General features: G+C 44.8%; 1 protein-coding gene across 5 annotated transcripts in view; it reads left to right on the forward strand.

The window, feature by feature from the left end:
- The window catches only part of USP32 (ubiquitin specific peptidase 32), a 121,329-nt gene that overhangs the window by 70,059 nt on the left and 24,568 nt on the right, over positions 1–26,702 (forward strand). The window contains exons 6-16 of one of the 5 annotated variants that reach the window (XM_082200779.1): positions 9,048–9,179; positions 10,179–10,286; positions 12,861–12,976; positions 13,388–13,450; positions 14,890–14,973; positions 19,344–19,405; positions 19,570–19,672; positions 20,580–20,769; positions 21,802–21,977; positions 23,155–23,295; positions 25,099–25,354. In XM_082200779.1, coding sequence (XP_082056905.1) covers positions 9,048–9,179; positions 10,179–10,286; positions 12,861–12,976; positions 13,388–13,450; positions 14,890–14,973; positions 19,344–19,405; positions 19,570–19,672; positions 20,580–20,769; positions 21,802–21,977; positions 23,155–23,295; positions 25,099–25,354 — 1,431 coding nt within the window. The remainder of the gene's footprint in view (positions 1–9,047; positions 9,180–10,178; positions 10,287–12,860; positions 12,977–13,387; positions 13,451–14,889; positions 14,974–19,343; positions 19,406–19,569; positions 19,673–20,579; positions 20,770–21,801; positions 21,978–23,154; positions 23,296–25,098; positions 25,355–26,702) is intronic. The other 4 variants (XM_082200782.1, XM_082200780.1, XM_082200781.1 and 1 more) reach the window with 4 other exon arrangements.

The following is a 26,702-nucleotide window of genomic DNA, read 5'->3' on the forward strand; positions in this document are numbered from 1 at the left end:
GGCAGGGGAAGCGGAGGACTCAAAGCACCACGCTACTCCCCGGCGCCCGATCCGTAGCCTTTAAAAAGGCTCTTTCACAAGCCGGGAGAGCGATAACGGTGCCAGCCGAGTCACCATGTCCACGGGATCCGTTCCCGTGGTTTCTAAGGGTCCCCGCGTCGCCGGCGCGGTAGGACCCAGCCCCTGCCGAGCAGACTCCCTCCGGAGCTCGGAGGGAGTCCGCCATTAGGCGATGGCGCCAACCCGGAAGTCCTATCCCACAAGGCTTTTGACAGCAGACCATCTCTCTTAGTATTATATGATGCCGTTACCTGCTCCGAGCCAGCGGGTCGAGAAGGGCTGTAAATCTCAACTAAAACAAAAACAGCAGAGCAAGACGTCTCACTGTTGGGCTTAAACTGGGAGAAATAAAGAGTTTGTTTCTGTCAAATGCTCTCTGGGAGGGCAGCCGTAGCCTCCTTCAAGCCATTCTGAGTCATTAATCACTGCAAAATGCCTGTGTGGTGTCTCATGCCGCGGCGCTTAAATAACACAGCAAAGCTTAGCCTCTGGAGATACCTGCAATGGATGTGTACCTTGGCTGTTCAAAACTGGTAGGTTGGGATAGATGTAAATTTTTGGAACTGGGAATTCATTTGTGCATTCAGGGAGCGGGGTGTCGGTCAGTGGTTCAGCATCAAAGACCACAGTGGAACTCACTAGGGTATCCTTAAATAATTTCAGGCATCCTGTTACGGTTCACAGAAAACTCAATTTTGCTTGGCTGGTGGTGCCTGGCTGGAAAGAAACTTGTTAGCTGTAATCCCTTTTGCCTTGAAGCATTCGTCTGGAGCGTTTTTTTAAATGACGGTATCTTTCTTCAACAGCAGTGGGCAATGTCTTACTTCATTTCTTACCGTATTTCTGTCTCACCCTTTTCTTCGCAGAGGCTGGATCTGAGCACATCAGAGAATCGTTTCAGTTAAATGTGTTGTAAACTTTGTATGAAAAATTGGGTTGGCCAAAGTGGAACTCCATAGCGCCATCTGGTGTCACAGTGTTGTAATGCATATACAATGCATAGAAAGTGCCTTTTCTTTGCCAATGTAGCGGAGTCCAGAGTTTAGAGTAGCCTTCTCCAGATGCTTTGGAATTCCAACTCCCATCAGCCCCAGCAAATTCACCAAATTGAGGAAGGCAGGAGTAGGGTTTCTTCTCCCTTTGTCTTCCATCATTTTATCATTGAGATTGAGTGGCACAAGTTCACCTAGAGACCTTGGTGGTTGAATGGGGCTTTAAGCCCTGGTCTCCTCAGTCCTGGTCCACACTTCCATACAGGCTTTAGGCCTCTTTCAGTACAGTTTGGAATAGTCGGCTTGTCTGCCATTTCCGTCTTGTCACCAGGCACCCTTAGTTGACGGTAATGCTGGGAATTGCACAGTTCATCTGTTGCTTTATCCATGAAGGTTTTAGGTAACACCAGACATAGCACTAAACCCTTTATAGTTCAGCTGCAGAGCACAATGCAAAAGGTCCCAGGTTCAGTCCTTGGCATATCCTGGCAAGGCTGGGAAAGGCCTCTTGCATGAAACCCTGGAGAGCTGCTGCCAGTCAGTGTAGACAACACTGAGCTAGATGGACCAGTATAAGCCAGCGTCTTACGTCCCTTTGTTCACACATCATTGTAAGCCATGACTTACTGTAAAAGAGCAGTATGCGAAAGCAGGCTGCCAAACGAATCCTGTTTTGCCCCCACCCTACATGGTTTTGAGAGCAATAAGCGATGAGCCTCACAATCCAATGCTCATGGATGGTTTCTCTTCAAACCACAATCAGTACATCAAGAGCGAAACTTGGCTGCCATCTGTGGTTTGTTTGGAGAGAAACCATGTGCATTGGCTCACATGTAGTTTCCTTAATACAGCCACAAATAAAGTAATAACATAAAGTAGCCACAAGAGGCAGCAGGAGCACCAAGCACAGCGATTGATCACTGCACATGATCCAAAGGTGTTTTGACTTGCCACCAGAATTCTCAAATTATTTATTTATTGGAAAGATTTTGTAGGCTGCTATCGGGCGATTTCTCTCCAGGCAGCTTTTGCAATAGATTACTGAAGTACATCTTAATACTGCCAGAAATTAACACACGCTAATAAAACACAATCCCATCCCATCCGTCAGCAGAGAGGTGAGAAAATAAATGAATGAATGGATGGATGGATGGATGGATGGATGGAAGCATCCTTGAAGGAGAAGGCAAGCAGGAGCAGGTATGCTTTTCCTAAAGACCTCTAAAATGCACTGTAGGATTACAAGGCATGTCTATTATCAACAGCCATTTGTCTGGTCACCTGTGATGAGTAACAATCTTTTTCAGGCGATCAGGTAAAGAAACTCATATACTGGAAGAGAGTCCTTTTTCTTCTTAGCTCTTTGGTGCACCAAATACTACTGATACAGACATAAGTAGACTATTAAGCTTTTTGTGGGGGGGCCATAACTTACAATATATTGGGATACCTTTTCTCTTAAATGACCAGGTTAAAAGACCATAGGTGACTCCAAACAAGCAGCAGGCACCTTCATGTGTGTGTTTTTGCTTGATAACATAAGGGAAGGGAGAGATGAAAGTGCCTGGGCAGGCTTCTGGCCCCAAGGCAAAACCCTCCTAGTGTGACATAATCTCCCATCTCTCCACCTTCTGATCCTCTTAGCTGCTGGGTCATTGCCTGTCACCTTAACTAGATCTTGTTGCCTCGGATCGGTTAACGGGTTGCCTGCTGGAAAGGCAGCTTGTTTGGCGACATGGAGCGGTTCCTCTGGGTGTCCGGCTGGAGTTGACTGGGAACTCTCACCGCGAGAGTCGTTGATGTAGGCAAGGGGGCGGCTGAAATGATGGGAATATGGTATGCTGCGCCTGTTGTGAACCAAGGAGAATTGTCCCATTAGGTGGGTAAAAACGTCTGAGTGGGGATTGGACGGCAGTGGGAGACTCTTTGGGGTCTGAGAACCAGAATAGTGGGGTGTGTGGAAAGGTGCTTCATAGTCAGAATGCTTGTAAGTTGGGGGCAGAAGGGAGTCTACCGTATTGTAGAAAATAGGAAATTGCCTTCTTATGCCACGACTCCTCAGGATTCATCTCTACTTGGAGATGCTGGGAATTGAACCAGGGAACTTCTGCATACAAAGGCGATGTCTACCACTGTGTTCCTAAGAGCTCTAGACTGGGACAAGGGAGCAGAGGTTGTAGGAGTTAATGGTGTTGAAAGAAATGACTTGAGAGGCTTCAAGATGCTATGTTTTTCATTTTGGCTTTCGTTACATACACCTTCATTGACTGTAGTCTATTCATACACATAGATAAAAGTTCAGATCGGCAGAGATGTTTAAGTGTCTTTTTTTTTTTTACATTCAGTTTAGAATTTTTAGATGCTCCTACTGAGATACAGGTTGTTGACTTAACCAGAGGCTTGTTGGAGCTGGGGACTTCATCCCTTAATGCTGCCATAAACTGATTTTCAAGGGAGGAAAGTATAAAATATTAAGCAGACTTGGTCTTGTTTAATAACATCTCTAATCTGATTTTTTTTACACAAATCCTACATTGAAACCACATCCTGGAATGGAAAAGACAAGTTCAAATCCGTTTTGCTTCTTTTGCTGAGCAGATCAACAGCTGATGGATGACAGTCCTTCAGATTGCTTCTCCCCCACCCCCCACCCTTGTTTGGGTGTTACTGTATATTGCTTCTGCAAAGGAAAATGATGACTTATCTTTAGCATTCCAAGAAGGCTTTATCAGGATCTCCAACTGCATGGATGCTTCTAGTTGCATTCAAGCGAATATTTACCCACTCAGTGCATCACGGTCAGGGCTGATGTTCATGCAGCCTTGAGTCAGAGCTTACACGTGCGTTCCTGCTTTTAAACATTACCTGCTCAGGTGAATGCCTGGATGCAGCCAATAATTTTACAACCTCCTTTGCTGGGTATATGTTTAAATTGAATTTATATCCTGTTTTTTTAGGAGGCAACTTCTCACAAGGTAGGGTAGAAGGTGCACAAGGAAGCCACCAAAGATAATACAAAACTACAATTAAAAACCAAGGCGTGCACACCCACTTTGATGGAGGATGCATAGAGTATGTGGTGCAGATTCTCATATTCAGGAGAGCACCAAATCAGCTGTTTGTGAGGAAAGAAGATCTAGGCAGCTGCTTGAAGTAGAGATGGGGAACCTGTCGCCTTCTGCATGTAGCTGGGCTACAGCTCCTATCATCTCCAACCATTTCCCATGCTGCCTGGGGCTGATGGGAGTTGTAGTCCATTGGCATTTGGAGAGGCCCTGGCGGCTGGGAGGCTGGTTAGAGCGGCAGCTATGTCATGGAAGCCTCCTTTGTTCATACTGCCTCTTTCTGATGTGTGATCATTGCTCAGTGTGGCTTGAGTATTCTGAATTTTGTATCGTATGCTTATTGTATTTCAATGCTGTCCACTGTTTTGATATTTTCCTGTGGGAAGCAGTGCTCTTTATTTATTTGGTGTATTTATTATCCACCCTTCACCGAAGGTCCCTGGACAGGTTACAGCAGGATAAAAGCAATAGAAGCTAAATGATAACAAACAAAACTACCATCAGCTGATCTACAGAAAGTATAAAATAAAATATAAAGTAGGGCATTCCTTAAAGCCTGTGTAAAAAGATATTCCTTTGCGTGTTTCCTGATTGTTACCCAATGTTAGGGCCAGGTGTACATCAGGAAGTAGCGGAGTTCCAAAGTTTGGGGGCTGCCACAGAAAAGGCCCTCTCAGGTGCCTCTGTCTCCCAACCTCCGAGAGTGACCGAAACACCAAAAAGGTCTCTCCTGCATACATATAAGCATAATAAATAAATATGCACAACAGCTGTGGCTTATTTTTTGAAATAAGGCAGGGCATCTTAGAGTTACATGTTCATCAGCGAGGAATGCCACAGCTCTTTTAATAGATGATGGAAGAAGGCTAATCTGGAGAGGGCAGCTCTGTGAATGATGGACACGCTTTTGTAAGCAGTGTTATACCATTGTTTTGAGGACTGTTGAGACATTAATAATATGTAATTAATATGTAGTATGACATTAATAATATGTAATTAATATGTAATATGTAGGCTATATGAAAGTGCACAGTACTTACTGGGTTGTTAATATGCCATATTTAGGGGCAGGAATTCAGTTTTCTTCTGCTTTGACTTCATTTTTTTTAAAGACTCAAGTTTCTAGACCTGATGACAGCTAGAGCAGAGATTATTTACTAAGTGTGCAGTGGACACGCTATACACAGCGTTGAGTGTATTATTTGAAAGCCTGGACTGACGCACAATCTGTGAATTTAGCCTAGTCACCAATTCTGCTGTTGCAATTGACTGTTTTGCTAAATACATAATCAATAACTTGAATAAGAAAATAATTGATGTATGATTTTGAGCCACACGGTAAATGTTCTTTTCCCACTTAGTTGCAGTTTTTGCCTTGCAGAAAACAGCTAATCTCTTTCTAGGCGATTTGAGTCCGGTCAATAATACAGTGGACCTATTTGTCTGCCATTCCGTGAACGTAGCAGTTCTGCATTCTAATCCTTGTTAGCCATTTTTCTAAAGATGACTGCTTAGAAAACACACTTCATTTCTTTCACCTTGATTTTCCAGCAACCTCTGCTTGACAGAAATGCAGATAAAATACTACCCACCCCCCAAAAAAAGAGAGAGAGAGAGATTATATTGGCATAAGGAATTAAGATAACACTGAGGAAACCATTTCATGCAACCCTGAGCAAAATATAACCCACTAAAGAACACAGTCTGTCTTTACATTTTTAGATCTTGAAATGTTTTAGGATACTTAAGCTAGTTGCTGTGGCCATTTTTATAATTACTGTTTTCCTGTTCTATTACAGTATTTTATTTTTAAAAAAAAACACTCTTCCTCCCAACTCAGCCTAGACCTGCCCTGCTCCTTTTATAGACTGTTGAATTTTGTTGTGTTTGATCAATGAGAGTGAAGTAAAGGTGCTTATTACTTTCTAAATGTCAGCTGTCAGAACAATTGTGTGTTGTTTTTTTAAAATGGTATGCCAGCTCTTAAACTTGAGAAGCCAGTGAAATAGAACAAAACCTGCTAGAGACTTTGCCTAGAGAGGCGCCCAAGTCCAGCAGGCTGCACAGTGATGGGCTAATACCACTGGGAGTCACCAGTTTACCCCTTTGGTGTTTTCCCTTCTGGGACACCATTAGGGTAGCAACCACATGAAAGAGGCAGATGGATGCTGGAAGGGAAGATCTCCTTGGCTGCAAAAAGGAAAAGCACCCAAGTGGGAGCTGGGAGGTTCTATTTTCTGGGGGGGGGTGCAGCATATTTCTTCTAAGGAATTTGAGGCAGCATACGTGGTTACCCCCCTTTTGTCTTCACAACAACCCTGTGAAGTAGGTTAGGCTGAGGGGTAGTGAATGACTCCAGGCCATCCAGTGATCTCTGCAGATGAGCAGGGATTTGAACCCTGGGTCTTGCTAGTCCAGTGTTCTTCCAGTCCAGCCTTTCCTGATCTGAAGATGTTAGACTGATCATGGGCCATGCCTGCTGGAGCTGATGGGAGTTGGAGTCCAACCTAATTGGGAGGGTTGGGTTAAGACTGCTACACCACCCTGGCTCATCATCTGAAGAGCAGGGTACCACAAATGGAGAGCAGGAGACAGCAGCAACTGTTGCTGTATTGGCCTGGAGACCAACAAGGGAGTGGAGCCTGGTAGATCAGGTGCAGCTTCTCCCCTATTTGTTCGTTTTCCTATTTCACTGTCCTCCTAGAATGTGAGACGCAAGTTAGGTGGATCCCTTTCATCCCTAGAAACTGACCATAGAGATGAACAAATTCTGTGCAAGGCTCTTTCCCATTTGAATTTTACCAAATCTATGACGGCCTTGTTGGGTGAGGAAAGCTTATGTTTGTCTGCAATCCTGCTTGTCCTTTCTGGGTTTCTAGTCCACTGGAGAAAGAGGAAACTCACAGCATACAATGGCCTTGCGGCTTGCTTCTCTGTGTGGTCCATTGCAAGCGTGTGTAGGTTTTTGTTTTGTTTTTTGTTCCTTTGTGGTAACTGGTCCAAAGAGCTGAAGTTTAATCCTATTATAAAGCTGGCATGGGTTTAAGGGCTCAGGACCATCTGGGAATGAGATCACCCATGGCAATGCTTAATATAGACAGCTTTGTTACTAGATATTCAAAGCGCTTTGTGTACACCAGTCTTAGGTGCTGCTGTAACTTTCTCAAATATTTGACAGTGAAAAATATGGCACTGGAAAATCTTTGAAGATGTCCTGATCTTGTCCTCTAGCTTACTTTCCTTTTATTTTATATTGTTGTATCTCAGAGGGTAGGAAATCTGTGGCCCGCTGGATATTGCTGCACTACAACTCCTTAACTAAACAACTCTGAATGTAGTTTACAAAAACTCATTAACAATAATGTACAGTATTTCAACACCTATCACATAAAATCTTAAATAATATATACAGTGCCAAAATAATAATTGCTTGCGCAACTCAGTAGCTCAAAGCAAAGCAGTCCAAATATTTCTGAAATAAGTCTATGAGAGAAACTCTGTTTCAGGAAAGTTTTTAATGTGTGACATTTTAGTGTTTTTGGTCTCTGTGGAAGCCGCCCAGAGTGGCTGGGGAAACCCAGCCAGATGGGCGGGGTACAAATAATAAATTATTATTATTATAATTATTATTATTATCTGTGCGTCTACTTGCGCTGGTGCAATCCCAAAGGAACTCCAACAACGAGATGCTCGGATTTCAATCTCTGTTTCATGAATCTTCTTCTGGTTGGCCTGAAAAGGAACTATACAATGGCAATTCAATGCTCCACCAAATAGATCAGCTACAACCTTAGAATGGCTCTTTGCCCACCATCAGCACGTGGCCCTCTGCAGGAAAAAAGGTTGCTATCCTCCCTGAGTTAGCTGTTTTAGGGTTGGCATTAGAACAAGGAGCCATTCACCCAGTATTCTGCTCTAGAAGGGAAATGGGGCAGAAATGTTTTAGTAGATGGAGCAACACTCACCTGTTCATATAGGGCAGGGATAGGGAACCAATGGTCATCCACGTTTTATTGGACTCCAGCTCCCCATCAGCCTCAGGCATCATGGCCAGTAGTCAGGGATGATTGGAGCTGTAGTTCAGCAATCTGAAAGACCATAGGTTACCGTATCCGTGATATAGGAGTTTGACAGGAAGGGGTAATCCTGGAGGCAGGAGAGTAAGTGTGACATAAGCTCTTTGATGACTCCCACATACCATTTTTCCAGTAGTTGTTTGTCCACCACATCCTTACTTCTCCCATAGAGGACAGAGGCAGTAGGGTTCCATAGAGGACAGAGGCAGGAGGGTTGAACTCTGTGATGTTTTTGGATGTCTGCTGCCAGCGTTTTTAGAGGTGTGCGTAAAGAATTCCTATCTCAGTTTTGGCAGAGCAGTTTGAGTTTGTTCTACTTGGGCAATATTATTCCAGGAAAACTCTTATTGTTATTTAATTAATTTGTATACTATTTGTGTGGCATCCACGTGGAGTCCTGCATTTCTTTTTGGTCTTCGTATTAGATCCTCCAGCAGAGATTTTGAAAGCTTGAATATTGTATTCAGTTTTTACTAGCACCCCCCCCCCCAGGTGTGCACATTACATAGTGAGTGCAATCTTTTCATCCTCACTCACTCGATGTGGTATGTCTTCATACTGGATCCTCAGGACTGCTGGGTCCCGTATCTGCCACATTTCCAGTCCACAGTGCCGCTGATGTTGCCTGTTGCCTGCAAAAGCTCACACCACACTAAGTGTCAGGTGTGATGTGCCAGCTTTGTAAACACAACCATCCCTCCACCCCAGAATTAAAGTCACCCGGGCATCTGGATTGGCTCCATTTATCTTGCAAACTGCGTAAAGTGTCTGCCTTTCCTGCCTTGACATGAAACACTCTGCTTTAAAACCGCATCTTCAATTGATTGACTTTGATCATCTTTTTTTTTACACAGTGGAAGAATCTGATATCATTGATCTTGAAAAACGGTATTGGCTTCTGAAAGCTCAATCAAGGACAGGACGTTTTGATCTGGAAACATTTGGCCCTTTGGTTTCCCCTCCCATTCATCCATCTCTGGGTGAAGGTATGGAACATTCATGGGTTATCTATATTTTTATTTTATTTTTAGGAGTTGGGGGCGTTGAGACTATCTCAGCCTACAATGCCAGTCTTACAGTCTTACAGTCTTATCTCAAAAGCTCTGGGTGGACGTTTAACAGGTTAGCCAATCTAAAAGGACTTGAAAGTATATTAAGACAGTATTTTAAATGTGTCACACTGCAGCATAAAGAACCTCTGCTGAAGGAGGAGTAAGCTTGCTGAGGGTGGAATAGGCACCATTCATTAAAACACTGGTTTAAGTGGATTTCGGGGGGTGCTGTAGACTCCCTCCCCCCTTCTCTATGACCATTCTTGTCCACACATTTGTTCATCCCCACTCCTGAGATGTCGTTTTCCTGCTCTCCAAGAGATGGGAGCAGTTTGCCCCATACAAATGGTGAGGGTAAGTATTAGAGAAGGGGATGAAAAGGTAGATGCTCGGCAGGTGGCAGCTCTTAAAATACACTGCAATTCATTTGCCCTAGTTTTCTGTTACTGTGTTTTGAAGTTGGGATGTCAGAGCTGCAACCTGGCAACTCTGAATAATTTGACACTTGGTTGAAATGTTGGAGGTAGGAATGGAACAAGCAGATAATTCTGTTTTGGCTTATTAAAGTAAGAGATGCACAAGCCTGTTATTCACACATGCAGCCTCTTTGCTCCTCCCTTCACAACATGCCTTGATAATCCAAAGAAGTCTCTTATTTAGCCATAGTTTACTGTTTCAGCCATATCAGGAAACTATGGCCAGCAGATTCTGAACAAGTCGGGATCTCAAACCAACTTGAAGCCTGGCAACTGAAGTTTCCTAGTTCAGTTGAAACAGGAAACTGATTGAGAGATTTCCTGGCTTGTTAAGACACACTGCGAAGGAGCTGCACGCTTGGGCAATAGGCTTGTGCATATCTTGGCTTCTTAAACCAAGATATGATTATGCTGGTTGGAACCTGACCTTTTGCTTTTGCTTCTGTCCACTTGGCAGGTCTTTTTAATGCCTTTGATGAAAATCGTGACAATCACATTGACTTCAAAGAAATCTCCTGCGGACTCTCAGCCTGCTGCAGGGGACCGCTGGCTGAAAGGCAGAAATGTGAGTGTGCAAGATAGAACTTCCTGCATTTTTAAGTGTGCCCCCTAACTTGTTCAACCTTCGTAGCCCTTTATAACCCTGGGACCTACATATTCCAGAGACTGGTCCTGCTTACAGGCTTCCCATAGGCATCAATTTGGGTGTTGTGAGAACAGGATTCTGGATTGCAGTGAGCCCTGGGATGCTGGGCTCTTAGTCCTTACAGGACTGCCTTTTGCTGATATTCCCTGTCAACAATTAAGATCTTCTAGGGCAGTAGTTCCCAATGGTGGTCTACGTAACCCACCCAAGGGGATCTGTGGCACATATTCATCAACTGTCTGGGACATCCTTTGGGGGCCATGTTCTCACATGAAAACACAATGCCCAAAATTGCATGAGATCACAGCTGGTCATGTGTCTTGCATGAGATCATGGCGCCCCCAAAGCACACTATTTTGGGCGGTTCGCTCTCTCACGGGTCATGTGACTCATGCGGGAGCGCAGTCTTGAAGAGGCGTGTCCTGGTTTTGCACTGGGGCATGTTGGAGAATATGGTGGCACCATTCACATAACAAAAACTATCACAAAGATAGCAACATTTTCAAAAGTAGGAGGTCCATGGCTTGGTTTTTGAAGACCAAGGGGCCTGCGGTACTTATCTAATGGGGAGCCACTGTTCTAAGGCCTCTATTTGAACTCTCATTGTGTGTGGTCTGGCCTTCCCAGCACTGGCCCTGAAGCTTGGGAGTGACCTCTCAGAGGTTTGCCAGAGCCCATCTCTTAACAGCATTTCACAAGAGGGTGCAAGATCCACCTTTTGTGAAGCTGAGTCTGATTTGTTCCTGGGCTTTAATGCAGTGGTTGCTGTTTCTGTGATTGATCTTGTAAGCTGACTCAAGCACAGGAGATGCAGGGCTTAAATGAGTGAAAGCTAAAAGTATGGATGATGCAGTCTTTGAAAAGTTAATAGCGGCTGTAGTTCCCCGTTGAGTGGTCAAACCTAGCTTTGCTCACCCTAATAATGTGTGAAACAGTGCCAAGCTTCCTTGCTAAAGATTTCTTCTTTTTAATCTCATGTAACAGCCTTAAAAATGAGGGCTTTTAAATGCTAATTCCTGTTTGTCTCCTGGCTCTATTAATCCGATATATTATTGTGAGTTACTCTCTCATTTTATGCCAATTATAATCAATTCTCTAGAAGAGGCTGTCTTGTTTGCTGGTTGGCAATAACCTTATTTTCAGTGGATTTTAATTTCTCTTCAATAAAATATTCATAAGCACAAACAGTTTGCGCTCTTTGTGGCACGGAAGCCTACGCCCATGTATGTATAGTGCATGATGTTACTTTGTCCTGGAAATACCAATATATGATTTTTAGAAAAATGGAGAGTGAACTGAATATTCTGTCTACTACATGCCTCTGTTTGCACATCATGGTAAGCCATAAACTATGGCTCAATGTGGAGGAACAGCATGCTACCCAATTGCTTCCACTTTGCTCCTCTCCTGGTGTTGCTTATTGTGTTGCTGGAACCCAGTATTGTGGTTTCAGAAACCAATGTTTGTTTACCGAGAAGCAAACCATGACCCTGGTTTGGATGCTTATGTAAAACAAGGTTCACAGTTTTTTGCTCCCTTTTGTTCTAAGGGGAATGATAGGACAGTGCACACTAGCTTGATGCTTGTTCACAGTAAGCAGTAGTTTATGGCTTACTGTGTTGTGCAAATGAAGCCATTCTCTAGTCTCTCCTCAGTTCATCAAATAGCATTGTTCCTCTTTTTCCTCCTTCCAAAGTCCTCCACAGAAACCACTCTTAAAAAGTGTCTCTCTCGAATTTCTAGCTTTGTTCTGCTTTAGGGGCAGGGAACCCTTTTCAGCCAGAAGCCCATGTTCTCATGTAGGCAACTTTTTTTTTTGGGGGGTGGATACCTCCCAGTGGTAGGTGTAGCCAGAGACCCATGCCACTCCATCCAGACAAGCAAGAGGTATTTCCACAGTTCAGGGATGCATTGCAGCAAAGTTGAATCACTACAGGAGGGTGCAGAGTAGGGTCAGTGAGGGGGGTGACCTGAGCAGGTCCTGAAAGGCGCAAGAGGGCTCCATCTGGCCTTCAGGCCTGAAGCCCCCCCCCAATCTGCTTCCACTGCTCCTTTACTTTATAGGAACATGGGTAGCAGTCTTAAACCAAGTGTCACTATTAGCCCATCCAGCTTAGTATTGTCAACACTGACGGGCAGCTGCTCTCCAGGTTTTCAGGCAGGGGACCTTCCCACTGCTCCCTGGAAATGCAGGGGATTTAACCTGGGATCTTCTGCATGCAGAACTCTTCCACAAAGCTTACAAACCTTGGTCTTCCACACATTCTGGCCCAGTGTATTGCGTGGGGGATAAGCTATATCTGGACAATGTGGGGAGGGGCCTTTAAACCTTTGCCCTCATGGTACCCCTCCTGTTCACAATGGGAATGAAGTTTCCATCAAGTTGAGCTTTGTTGCTGTGCCATTGAACCCTGTTCCTCCTCTGAACCTTAACTGTATCCTAATTGACTGCATAGCTGTTGGTTAGAACAAGCGCTCTTCTCTTTCCCTTAGTTTGCTTCAAGGTTTTTGACATTGACCGAGACGGGATTTTGTCTCGCGTTGAACTTGAAGACATGGTGGTTGCCCTTTTGGAAGTCTGGAAAGATAACCGTACAGATGACATTCCTGTAAGTTTTTGCACTCAAAAGTCGCTTTGTCTTTTAAAATGTCCTGCCTGCCTGCCTGCAAAGCAAAAAAAGTGAAGGCTTTAAAAAAGAACTGCAGCTTGCATATTAAAATGCTTCTTTTTCCTTCATTCTCTGGATCAAGGAGAGCAGCAAACTTGATGAGTGCCAGTATTTTAGTGGTTTAACATAAGCAGATCGGTTTTTAAGAGAGATGCATTTACTGTTGTGCTAACTGGAAACTGATTTTTAGGTTTGTAAACTTTCAGATCATCCAGCGATTGCATAAAATGGGTGGATAGAATATTATTATTTTTTGCTTCTCAGCTTTTCTATGGAAGGCTGAATGACTCTTGGAACATCTTGTTCTTCAGCTGTCCATTAGGGTCATTCTTTCTCCTCTTCCCTCCCAAGGAGTTGCACATGAACCTGCCAGACATAGTAGAAGCAGTTTTGAAGGCACATGACACTACCAAGGTAAGAGCCTGCTAGTCTGTTTTTCCATTCCATTCTGTCAGGTGTAAAGAACCTTTGCCCCTCCAGATATTGCTGAATTACAACTTCTACCAGCCCCGGCAAGCATGGACAATTGCTGCTGTAACAGTGGGTCGTAGTGAGTTGATAAGTGTGTGTGCTGTTAATTCAACCCAGTGGTAGGTTGCAAGAATGGAAATGGCCTGTAAGTGGAGTAGCCAAGTATAGTTGATCGTTATGGATATGAGAAGTTTGTTTTTGCACAAATGGATTAGATACCTAAAATGAAGGGGAAGTTATATAACAAGGGGTTATTAACAGTGACTGGAATAAATTTTAGAATGTAGTCTTAATGGATCCCCCACTCCTTGGGAATTCTTGCTTTTTTGAGATGCATAAATCAGATGAAAGAATGGATGTGCTAGTCGTATATGTTATATACAAGTATGGACTAGTATGTTCCATTTAAAACAATGTTTTACAAGAGGAGCTGTATGTTGGAGCTGTATTCTTGCAAAGGAGCTGTTCCACCACCGAGCTTAAACCTTTGTTGCTGTTCAGACTGAGAGGAGGCTCCAACTGCGTCTCTGCTCAGGATGCAAGTTTTGAGGTGCACAATGCAGGGCCTGGGGTCAGGAGTTATGTGTTGTTGTGGAAGAGACTATTTGTAATATGGATGGCTAGATCTGCAGTTCCCAGGTTTATTTGGAGGAAACCATAGTCCGTTTCAGGCCTATGTAAATGTGAAAAATTGTTGCTCCCTTTGGTTTTCAGATCCATTTGAAAGTATTGTCACCAGTAGCTTTCCTTGTTATGAAACTGCATATTGTGTCCCTTTTAAAAAAGGGAGTGGAGAACTGGATCTTGCTGGGGAACAATACCACCCCTGGGCCATTTTTGACATGAGATGTCAAGTGATCACACTTCAAAGGAAGTAGCAAGAGGGCACTCCACATTCTTCATATCTTCCTTCCCAGCCCACTTGTCAAACCTAAAGCTGTGACTGTAAAAGAAGACTCTTATCCAACTCTGCCTGTCAGAAGTGGGGCTTGCCTTTGGTACTGAATTAAATGCCAAAAGCAAGCATTGCTTGCACTCAAAAACTCTGGAAGCTCCTGAGTGAAATTAGCTCCAACAAGGCTTATATTTTGCATCAAATTTAAAAGGCACCGAGTGTAAACCCAGCTTGCAGACGAACAATCAGGTGTGCACTGTCTCTCTCCTGATGGTTCCTTTGTAGCTGTATCAATGGGCAGGGTTTGGGCGGAAACTGCTTTGTAGACAAAATCGGGACCCCGGTGGGCTTTTATAGGTTGGAGGGCTGAAGGGTCTTTACAATGGACTTTACAATGTCCATTATTTATTTCTGTGTGTGTAAATATTGGGCAGATGCTTGGAGAAATGCTCAAAGATTCTCTTTGCTGCCTCCTTCTTTACTTTAGCTCGGCCACCTTACTCTGGAAGACTACCAAATCTGGAGTGTGAAGAGTGCTCTTGCCAACGAATTTCTGAATCTCCTTTTCCAGGTGAGTTCCACTCAGGCTGCAAACCCCAACAGTACAGCAATTAAAAGTAGCTTTCCCTGCCTGCTTTTCTGCGGTCGTGGGATGCCAATTGCTGCGTCAGCTGTTGTGCTGAGCATTCCTGCCTGTCTCTTTTTTTTCTGTAGCGTGAGCTTTGTGGAGATGCTTCTCCTTGCCTGACTGAAGCCGAGTTTAGTTTGTACGCATTCTGGCATCTTGGGATGCCTTGAAGCATAATCTGTTGGGTTTTTTTATTTTTAAAAAAGTGAAAAATTCAGCGAGACTCACACAGGAATACAGAAGTGTTCAGTGATAGAACAGCTCTTGCATTCTGTATTAAGTGAGTTAAATCATCCAAATCCTGGCTGGCTGGTCTGCAAATGTGTTGCAAATCAAAGTGTGAATGTGTGTCACACCAGCACATGCAGATCTACATGTTACAGGCTCCCCGTCCCATCGCCACTCAATTAAAGAGTCATTATTCTAAGACATTTATATCCTACCTTTTCAAGAATAATTGGCCCTCGAGGCAACACACAACAAAATAGCTCCCCACTCTCTCGTAAACAAAACAATCCATTGCAATAAAGCAAATTGAATACAGTGGAGCATGAGAATGGAAGGTCTAGTGCAGGGAGGGGGAATCTTCTGCGAGCCACGTGTTGGTATACTGCCTCTGAAAACAGAGGCTTCTTATGACGGATAGCCATTGATAGGTCTGTAGTTTATTAATTTTCCTAATCTCAGTTTTAAAAGCCAGCTAAGAGCAGATGCGGCCAGCATTAAGGCCAGCATGAATTACCAATTTCAGAGCTGCCCCCAAAGCTTGGATATTTATTCATTTATAAAGCAATTGCTCATTGGCACCTAAAATATAACACCCTACCAGCCTGGAGCTGGTCTTCCAAAGTCAAGATACCAGTGTAGAAAACACCCCCGTGGCCTAGCAAGCCCAAGCGACAGCTTACTGACATCATGTGACTTCGTGTGCTTCCTGAGAGGAGCTCTCAGCCGCTGTTCTCCCCTCCCCACCCTGTAAACCTTGGCCAACGCAGCACATGGTTAGTGAGGAGAAAGCTTAACTACATTCCAGCTTAGATGATACACTGAACCCAAACCTTTGCTAAGCTTGGGGCGGGCGGGGGGAGTCAGGGGAGGAGCAAAATGGGAGCGAGCTTCTCTCTGGAGCCCATACATTTACATGGTCCCAGATCAGTATTGTGCAGACTGGGCCAGTATATCTTCCTAGCCCCTGCTCCATGCACCTCTGAAGACGGGAGCACGCAAAGCAGAATATCACCAGAAGCTCTTAGCACATAAGCATCTTTGTATGGAAACATAGCAAACTTTTTCCAGTTTGAGTTTTTCAAGCCTTTTTTGTAGTCCAGAGTGTTTACAATATTTCTGTTACAGTGGTACCTCGGGTTAAGTACTTAATTCATTCCGGAGATCCGTTCTTAACCTGAAACTGTTCTTAACCTGAAGCACCACTTTAGCTAATGGGGCCTCCCGCTGCTGCCATGCTGCCGCCACGCGATTTCTGTTCTCATCCTGAAGCAAAGTTCTTAACCCGAGGTAATGTTTCTGGGTTAGTCTGTAACCTGAAGCGTATGTAACCCGAGGTACCACTGTACTCCTCTTTGAGGGTCATTTTTTAGTTTTAGTTTTGCCCCTGTGCAGCCTGAGCAAATTTTCATCCTAGCGGAACAGATGAGGTGGAGGAAAAGGTGACCCAGCCCTCCCCATCTGCCCTTGCTGTAATTTTAAGAATTCTTCCTTCCTAGTAGAAGTCACTCCCCCACCCCCACCAGTACGTCTTGTAAATAATCATGGCAAACTCAGCTGCAACTACAGCCGTGTGGTTTATAATGATTTTGAAAGAAAGGCCAGCATCAAAAATGCCAGCTGTTTTGTGCTTAGGGAAATCTATATCGCTTCCTGCGGGCTAATGACTCTCTTGTTGTTGTTTATTCATAAAGCAGAATGCAATTTTTGCACTGTAGTATCAACTTAAATCCCAAAAAGGTTTCCTGCTGGGATTCAAATTGGTGGCCTCGAGAACTGCATAAAGAAGACAGTGTAAATCTTCTGATGATCACCCAGCTAAAGGGGTGGAATACAATGTTGGTATCTTAAAATGCAGCTCTCGGTAAATGGCTCTGACTCTGCCATGCATCTCACTATGCTTCTTGATTGTCCTGCCCTCCTTTCTCATGGTGGGTGAATTAAAGTCTGCGTTTTTTGCCCGCCCTGTTGGGAAGTCACTGGCCAACTTCCGACATCGCACTAAAGCATGGCTAAGGAATCTTAACTGTACTTTGTCGTGGTGCCTGGATTGGCACAAACCGTGGTTTGCAATCAGCTGGTAAATCTAGTGTTAATTGTAGCTAACTGTGCTAACTGTAGCTGGGCTTGGCATCCGCATCATAGAAATCATAGTTGCTGCCGTTGCTCTGCTTTCAGAGACTGCTGCAGTGTGGAGGCAGGAGTCAATTTATGAACCGTCAGAGGATGGGAAAGAAAAGCAGCTCTGAAACCAGCGCAAACCATGGTTTGGCATGACTTCTGAATCAAGTCATTCGCAGCTTTGGATGCTTTAGCCAGATGTTTCTGCCACCAGTGAAGCCATCTGCTTATCAAGGGCTGCTCTCTTAGGAAATAGGAAGCTGCTCACTCTGTCAGACCTTTGGTCTGTCCGCCTGAGCATTGTTTGTTCTGACTTCCAGTGGCTTTCCAGAGTGTACTGCTGAAATGCTTTTTAAACTGAAGGTCATAGAGACTGCACCCCAGGCCTTGAACTTACACCCCTTTGATTTAAATGATGGGAAATTAGAAGCCATGCAACAGCAAGCTATCACTCGGCTTTGGAACACATTTTTAGAAGAAAACTATGTTTTCAGTTACGTTTTAATTGAATAACTTTCTAAAGAAATTCCGGAAGTAACTGATACTACAGTTTGAAGTCTTGCTTATTACCGTATTTTTCGCCCTATAGGACGCACTTTTCCCCCTCCAAAAATGAAGGGGAAATGTGTGTGCGTCCTATGGGGCGAATGCAGGCTTTCGCTAAAGCCTGGAGAGCGAGAGGGCCTGCAGTCCAAAAGCTCGGGGGACAGCGACCCGACCTGATCTGGAGGCTGGCGGGGGGAGAAGCAAGCTTGCTTCTCCCACCTGCCAGCCCCACAAGCTCGCGGGGTGGCGGAGCGGCCCCACCCCACTATTCCCCGACCTGATCTGGAGGCTGCGGGGGGGGGGGGAGAGAAGCAAGCTTGCTTCACCCCCCGCCAGCCCCACAAACTCGGGGGACAGCGGGGCAAGCTGTCCCTGAAGGCAGAAGAGGGAGACGGAGGGCTCCGTCTCCCTCTTCTAGCTTGAGGATGGCTGCGCAAACGTGGGGGGGGGGGAATAATTTTTTCCCCCTTGATTCCCCCCCCCAAAAAAAAACTATAGGGCGAAAAATACGGTATGTTATATTTTACTCCAAGAAGACCCATTTATCCTAAATAGAACCCAATAAGGCTGGCATGTATGTACAAAATGTTGTTTTTGTTTTTTTAAATATGATCCCATTGAGATCTGAAGATGAAATTTTGCAGGTAGCTCTTAGAAATGTTAAATAATCAATACATTTTTGGGCGGATTTTAATATTAATTTTATCACTTTTTAAAATTTAAAGCGAGCCCATCATGTGACATATCATATGAAAGTCCAGGAAGTTCTGAAGAGATTGGCGTTTTGATTTACCTCACTTTTGGACTGAGCTCTTAAAGTTTTTGCACAAGGCCAAAATTGACAATTTTTTGACATTTCAAACCCTCATAATTCACAAACGGGATGAGATAATTTTTTTTTAAAGATTTAAACATAGTTTTGATTGTTCAACAAGTGTACAAAATATTAAGAAAATTGGATGACATGAGGTAAAAAAGTTGGATCACATATGCCCCATATACATGTCCCCTCCCAATGTCACGGCCCTTCTCAGTTCAGGAGTGAAGAGGGGGGAAATCAAACCGGGTGTGGGGGCCCCAAACTCCAGAAAAATGATCAACATGGAGAAAGGAAGTCCATACTCAGCAGTGACGTTTCCCAAACTAGAAATGGACTGGGGAGCAGGATCCAGTGCTAAATTACAGCAGTAAAGAGAAGAGAAAGGAGCACAAGATTCATGAGTGGGAAAGTATCGAAGAAACAAGGAACTATTGGAAGCAGTGGTCAACATCTATGAGTCTTCTCCTTCTGCCAATACATAATCTGTATTCAAGCATATGCAGGAGCAGGTGTTATAGCTATACCTCTGCTAATCATTCCTCTGCTCCAGACTTGCTATTCTTGCTTTAAATTGACCTGTCTTCTTCCTTTTTGTCCCCAGGTGTGCCATATAGTCTTAGGTCTAAGGCCTGCCACTCCAGAAGAGGAAGGACAAATCATCAGGTATGCCTCCCCGCTGCCCACACTCTCTCTCAGCCTCAGTCCCCTCATTTGCAATATGAGGATAATAGTCACCTCCTACCGCATTTGAACACATGAAAGGACCATATGGTTGTTTATTATTGCATATTATTCTGATCTGTTTTGGTTTGTTTTTCTTGACCTAGGGGCTGGTTAGAACGAGAAAGTAGATATGGCCTTCAGCAAGGACACAACTGGTTTCTTATTGCGATGCCTTGGTGGCAGCAGTGGAAAGAATATGTCAACTACGTGAGTGAAACATTTGTTTTGGAGTGGGGGAGTGGAAGAGATTGTATTTAATCAGTCAGCTAATTAGTAAACTTTATGTGTGCAGGGGAGATGGCAATTAAAGTGCCCCCCAGCTCCATTAGAGAGCCATTTGCTTTCCACCAGTGTGTTCTCCCAGATTTTTGGTCTGAAGTCCCAATAAGCTTTCAGACTCATTTCAGACTCTTCTTTTTCTGCCCTGTTTGTCAGTCTTTGGGTGAAAGCATTCTGCCAGTTCTCAACAGCTTTTTGCTTCCATTTGCAGTCTCCATTTTTAAGATGTTTAGCTTCTGGTCCTCGTGAATGTAGCTAAGAAATAGAGATCACGCCCTTCTATGTTTAGACTGCAGGTCCAATCCCCAACATTTCCAGTAAGACCCTTACACTAAATCAGGCCACTGGTCAGTCTAGCTTCATATTGTCTACGCTGCCACAAGGCATAGTGATGACCCCTCATCTGGGCTGCTTTAAAAGTGGGTTGCACAAATTTATGAAGATAATGCTGTCGATGAACACTTGTCATGATGGTTTGTACTGGAGTAGATGAGCCTTTGGTCTATTCCAACAGGGTTGCCTTCTTCGTAAATGCTTCTCTGCCTTCCTACAGCCTAGTTTAGGATCTTTCATTGGCACATCCTTCAGTTGATATAGCCTTTACCTTGTTAAGCCATTCTTCATTATTATGAGGGGCTAGCAACTTGAAAATCACCCCCCCCCCCAAAGAAAACTGAATTGAATTTGATTGATACGTTGGGTAGCGAAATGGTCAGTTGTGCAAAATGTTTTCCAGTTACATCTCTTTAAGCCTTAGGACCCCCAGTTAAATGTGCTTTGTAACTGCTAGAGTCTCACCCTGCAATTCCATTCCATTTCCCTCTTCTAATTTTAGGATGCTAGCCCTGTTGTGATCGAACCTTCGTCTGTCTTAAGCAGAGGTAAGAACTCGCTCCCGGGTGCTGCAGCCCATGCGCCAGAGCAGGGAGAAGACAAAACAGGCCGTTTAAATTACTTCAGTGCCACAGAAGAAAAGTTTTCAGATAGCATTTCTACTGCATCAGAAGCCTCAGAGACTGCTAGCAGTAAGCATTAACTTACTTTTAAAAAAAATGTTTTAAAAGTGGTTTGAATTTAGATGCGTCAACAGCGTATTTGAAGCAGTAAGTCAGGGATGTGAAGCCTGCAGCCCTCCTGCTGTTTCCGGACTCCAACTCCCATCAGCCCCAGCCAGCATGGCCTTAAGACTGGAGTAATGCGAGTTGTAGTCAGGCCACATCTGGAGGATCAGAAAGGTTCCCCGTCCTTGTTCCAGTGGGCCAGTAGAGTTGTGCCTCATCCTATGAAGCTGCTCACTCTAGCCTGGCTTCCTCAATATGACCCATTCATTGTTCAAAAGCAAACTGAGTTGTTCCCAGACTGCCAATTCCTGCCTGACCAGGCTTGATAGCTACTTTGGTATGGCGCATCTCACTCCTGTGAGCATCTGGCTGGCTTGGATGGGCCTTTGGACTAATCCAGCAGTCCCTGCTTATTTTCGTATGCTACAGCCAGCACACCAGAGCCACAGTAGCTAACATTTCAGAACCACAAAGTAACTTCAACATATAAAAGCCTGGCATTTAGAGCAGGAGTGGGGAACCTGTGACCCTCCATATGCTGCTAGACTCACCCCTCATCCTTCCTTATTGACCATAGAAACTGGGGCTGATGGGAGTTGGGAGCAGAGCATCACCAGGTGACATAGCAGGAGTATGATCTGTCTGGCTAGATAATGCCCAATGTGCCTGGCACTGTACAGAGCACAAGAGAACAGGTCCCTGCCCCAAGAAGTCTAACAACATATAAATTTGTGTGGTGATCAAGGTTGGACAACATAAAAGATTCAAGCTGTCATTTTGCAGGCGTAGCTTTGAATAATTTGGGGGTCAAAAATAGAGTCAGGTATTTTAAAGGCCTTAATCCAATTGGGAGTTCCCATTCCTTATTCCAAATGAGTTGTTTTACTTTGAATCTCACCTGCCTCTCTTTAACTGGGCATGCTGGTTGACCGGTGTTCTACCTATAACTCCGCAAAAAGGATTGTTTCTGTCCTCTCTTTGTGTCTCCCCTTCCAGATTTCCTTTACACCCTGCCTCCTAGTGCCGAGATATGCTTTTCCCGTCAGCTTAACTCTTCGGACAACAACAATCAGTGCCTGCTTGGATCCAATGGGAACATTTTGCTGCAGCTCAATCCACAGCGGCCTGGAGCGATTGATAACCAGCCCCTCGTAACGCAAGACCCAACAAAGGTAATGGCGTTGGCGGTGTTAGGAAATATCTGAGTGACTTCCCATACGCCTTCCTTTGTCACAAATTCTAGTTTAATCTGCGTATTGTTCTGTGTTGTGTTGGCATATTCCTACTGAACAACCAGGCTGCTGTCCCAGTTGTAGCCATTTTCAAGGGCAGCCCCATGTAGAGGTCCTTGCAGTAATCAGTCCAGAAGATTATCATCTGCATAGCTCACTGAAGCCAAACTCTCATGGTCCAAGAATGGCTGTAGCTGATAAACCAGCTGGAGTGACGTGTGCTTTGAGTGACAGTTGGCACTCACATGGGTCTACAACCCTTGGCTGGTCTTGCTAGTGAAGCCCCAAACTGTGGTTGCCAGGTTTGAGTTGGCCCTGGGAAATTGAAGCATTCCAGGTGCTACAGCAATGGGAAGCAAGGGGATTGATGCTTTGGGTGCTCTGCATGCCTTGGCAATGCACCAGCCAACCTTCCTTTTAACCTTGGGGAGAGCGTTGGGGACCTCCGTATAATTGCTGCAATGATCCCTGTCCACTTCTGCAGCTCCAGAACTGAAGGGCAGTACACTCTGCCACCAGGCAGGGGACCAGCATACACTGGGAGCCTGCTCTCCCTACCTCTCAGAGAGAACATGAAGGTTTGGGGGTGAGGGTAGAAAGAGAGCATCCTGGCTCCATCCATTGGGCAAGGAAGGAACAATTGCTGGAAGCTTTGCCCCTCCTTGCAAGAAAGAATATGGGTTTGTAAGTTAGCAACTAATGCCCGAGTTTGTCATTTTCCTCCTCCTTCCCTTTCACTTTTCCTTTCATGCCACGCCTTTTCAGTTGTCAGCCGGAACAGGGGTTGTTTCATTACTGATCAATGCAGGCTGCTCTGGGAAGCCCTTTTTTGGCTGCAGAGCATGGTAAAAAATATTTTAGCAAAATTAATAAGGTTAGGAGAGAGAATGGTTGCTCATTGCAGCTCAGGGGCAGATTTGCTATGATGAGCAAATATGTAGAAGCACTGATGATGATGATGGTTATGTGAAATGCGAGAATCTCGCAAAAGATAGCTCACCTGTTAGCAAGTGTTCCAGCAATCATTTGCTTCATTTAGTCCAAAGTTTGTACCCTTTTAGGCGTGGCAGTTTTGAAGTTCTCAAAGTCTGACATTGCCCCCCCCCTTTTTTTGAAGGCTCCATCGTTGACTCTGGAAGGCGGTCGTTTAAAGCAGTCTCCTCAGTTAATTCAAGGGAAGAGTTATGAAATGGTCCCAGAACCAGTATGGAGGGCTCTTTACCATTGGTACGGCGCAAACCTGTCTTTGCCGAGACCAGTAAGTACTGAAAAGGGCCAGTGTCCTCGAGTTCTCCAATTAGCCTGGCCCAGCTGCTCACATTCATTCATGCCACCTTGTTCTCAGTGTCTCTGACCATAGATGAAGCTTTTGCGGGATGTTTTTAACGGGGGAAATAGCATTTTACTATTTATATAGTTTCCAATTCAGTCAGAGCTGTGAAGTTCAATCAGTATATTTTGGCTCTCTTCAGTTTAATTTGTGTGGAGTGGGGAATAAGCATTTTAAAAATCTCTTAGGTGGTTTATTGTGTAGGGGATTTATAGCACAAGGGTCAAACTATATCTGGAGTTTGTGACGACACCCTCATATGTCAACCAGAGGTCCTAATTTTATCTCCATGAGGTTTCCCCCCTTTGGATTCATGTCCACCATCATATACGATGCCAGGTGTGACAAGTGAAGACAGGACAATTGAGAGTCTTAACGACTCCTGATGGCAAGTGGGGCTTATATATTTCTACATTTGCAGCCAATTGCAAGCCCTACTGGGATTGGTTCCACTTGGGAACTCCTCTACTGGCGTCCTTTTCAGCCTGGCCTAGACCTGGCTCCCGATTCTTTCCTTTGAAGTTGGGTTGGGTTCCCTGATACCAGGTGATTGACAGGTTGGTCAAAGTAGCCCACTGCGGTTGGAGTGAGGATGCTCAGGACCTAGTCCATCCACTGGGTCCTGTTCCCTACCCCTGGTTTATGGGTTATTTTGATGTGTGATGTGTGCCAGTTTTAAATCAGGGAGCAATAGTTTCCTAAACAGGTTTTTGTATTGCTTCTGTTGGGGGGTTTTTTGGCTGGGAGGGTGGGTATTACATAGAGCTGGACAAATGGTTTTGCTGATTATTAAGAGATGGATGCAGCCAGCCTGCTCAAGCTTCTGCCTGCTGGCTGTTAACTCCAAAGCTTGACAAAGCCCAGATTCAGCACTAAACATCTCCCACACATTCTCCATGGAAACGAGCGTCTTTCATGACCTGAAACAGGCCAGATTTTGTGTGTGCCAGGCAAGCTTCAGGAGTGCATTTAGCCAGTGTGCTCTTGGTTAACTGTCCAGAGGACAAGGTTAATTGGGCAGTATGCCAATGCCACAAATAAGTAAAAGGGGGAATAGTGCACCAGGAAGATCACAGTCTCTCTGTGTAGAAAGTTCCAGGTTCCTCAATATTTTGGGCAAGGCTGAGAGAAGTTGCCATCCAGAATCAAGAGTAACGCTGTGCTACTCGGCCGCCATCCCCTGAGCTTCTGAGGGCAGTGGAATAACCGAGAGGGTCAATTTAGCCTGAGTTGTTTGAGGTTTTAAGTACTGACATGAGCTTCTTGGGTTGGCCCCAGAAATTAACTGGGAATCAGTGCAGCTGGTTCAACCCAGGGCTATATGAAATCTAAACAGATCACCAGCCAGTACTGTCATACCTTAGATACTGGACGCCTTGGTACTTGGACGTTTTGGCTCCTAAACGTAGCAAACCCAGAAATGAGTGTTCCAGTTTGCGAACGTTCTTTGGAACCCGAACATCCGACGGGGCTTCCACGGCTTCCGATTGGCTGCAGGAGCTTCCTGCCGCCAGTCAAAAGCTGCGCTTTGGTTTCCGAACGTTTTGGAAGTCGAATGGACTTCTGGAACGGATTCCGTTCGACTTCCAAGGTACGACTGTAATCTGACTGCTGCAGTAACTTGGACCAGCTGAAGTTTCTGAGTCATTTTCAAGGGCAGCCCCACATAGATTGCATAGAAGGTAGTCTTGCCAACCTCTCAACTGGAAACACTCTTCCTCCCCTCCCCAGGTGATCAGAAACAACGACACCAACCTGCCTGAGTTGGAGCTCTTCCCGCGCTACCTGCTCTTCCTGAGGCAGCAGCCCGCCACCCGGACGCAGCAGTCCAACATCTGGGTGAACATGGGTATGATGAGCCTGAGGATGTTTCCTCAACATTTGCCGAGAGGTAACGTAAGAATACAGCAAGAAGCCAGCTGCGTAGTGTCCGAAGGGAGGCCGGCCCCACCGCCCAGACTTCAACGGCTTTGCTGCGGCACTGCTTGTAAATGATCTTAAATGAAATCTTCCAAAGCGGGGCTGGTGACGGAAACTCCTTCCCGCTTCCAAAGGGATGGTTTAAAACAAAACAAAAAACTCTTATCAAAGGTCATGAGACATTAGAAGCCATTTCTTTCCCCCTCTAAATGATGAGGTACAGATGGAAACAATCTGTACAGGTGAAAATGTATAGTAAATAAGCTGTTGACCTGGTTTAAAGGCACCCTAACTGATCAGTTGTATGGATTTTGAGCATTTGAGGAAATCAGGCCTGGGTAACACTGTGGCCCTTGAGACATGGTGGCACTCCAACTCTCATCAGCCCCAACCCAGCATGGCCAGTGGTCAGGAATGATGGGAGTTGTAGTCCAACAGCATCTGAAGGGCCAGCAGTTCTTCAGTGGAAAGTATAGTTAAAACACCCATCAGCCTCAATGCAAATACACTGAAGAGTTGGAAGGAAGCATACATTTAAAAACCGTGTTAGAACACTGATAAATGTTGTCTTTACTAGTAATATACAATAGGTTGAATTTTTGAGGAACGTTTTCACTGAAACTCACTGGGCATTTTACCATTTTTATCAAAGGACATGAAATTATTCAGTACCCCTTTACAGCCTGCTCCCACCCACCCCCCACTTGTGAGCAGTTATTGCCATTGGGGGCAGGGGGCCAAAAGTCAATCTGCAATCAGGAATGTCCTAGTTCACATTTGTAGAGTCCAGGTTGCACTTTATTCAATCCACCCACCCCTTTTTAAAGGATGCTGTGGGTAGGAGGTGTGGAGCTTGCAGCAGGCACCATTTTCAAAGAGGCATTTGGCAGTGTGGATTCTCATTTTTCACACACAAACCTCCACAGTGGGAGAAATGTGTTTAATCCTCATTAGCCCTCTATGTCTAGCCCATATGTTAGTAGTGGTTCAGGAGTGTGGAACCCGTGACCCAGCTCCCTGGATGTTTTGGAACTATGACTCCCATTATCCCCAGCTAGTGTGGCAGATGGTCAAGGATGATGGGAGTTGTAGTCCAACAACATCCAGAAGGCCACAGATACCCTGTCCTGGCACGATACACATCCATTGCTGGCATTAGATTGGCAAGGCCATGGAGAGTAAAGTTCTAATGATAAGTAAGCCTTTAATAAGAGTTTGCTTGAATTCTCATTCTAAAACTTCAATGCTTGTTCTTCCACTCTCTAAAAGGGAAAGGGTCTGCTATGAGCCCCCAAATCTTTTATAAATCGGGCTGATTTCTTTAACCAGCTGTGCTGAAAAGTCAGCCAGTTGACCATCAAATTCTTACTTGTCATTCTGTGGTGGGAACTGCTTTGCCTTGAACACATCAAATT

The sequence above is a fragment of the Podarcis vaucheri genome, assembly GCF_965113315.1.
Source record: "Podarcis vaucheri genome assembly, chromosome: 15".
Lineage (NCBI taxonomy): Eukaryota > Metazoa > Chordata > Lepidosauria > Squamata > Lacertidae > Podarcis > Podarcis vaucheri.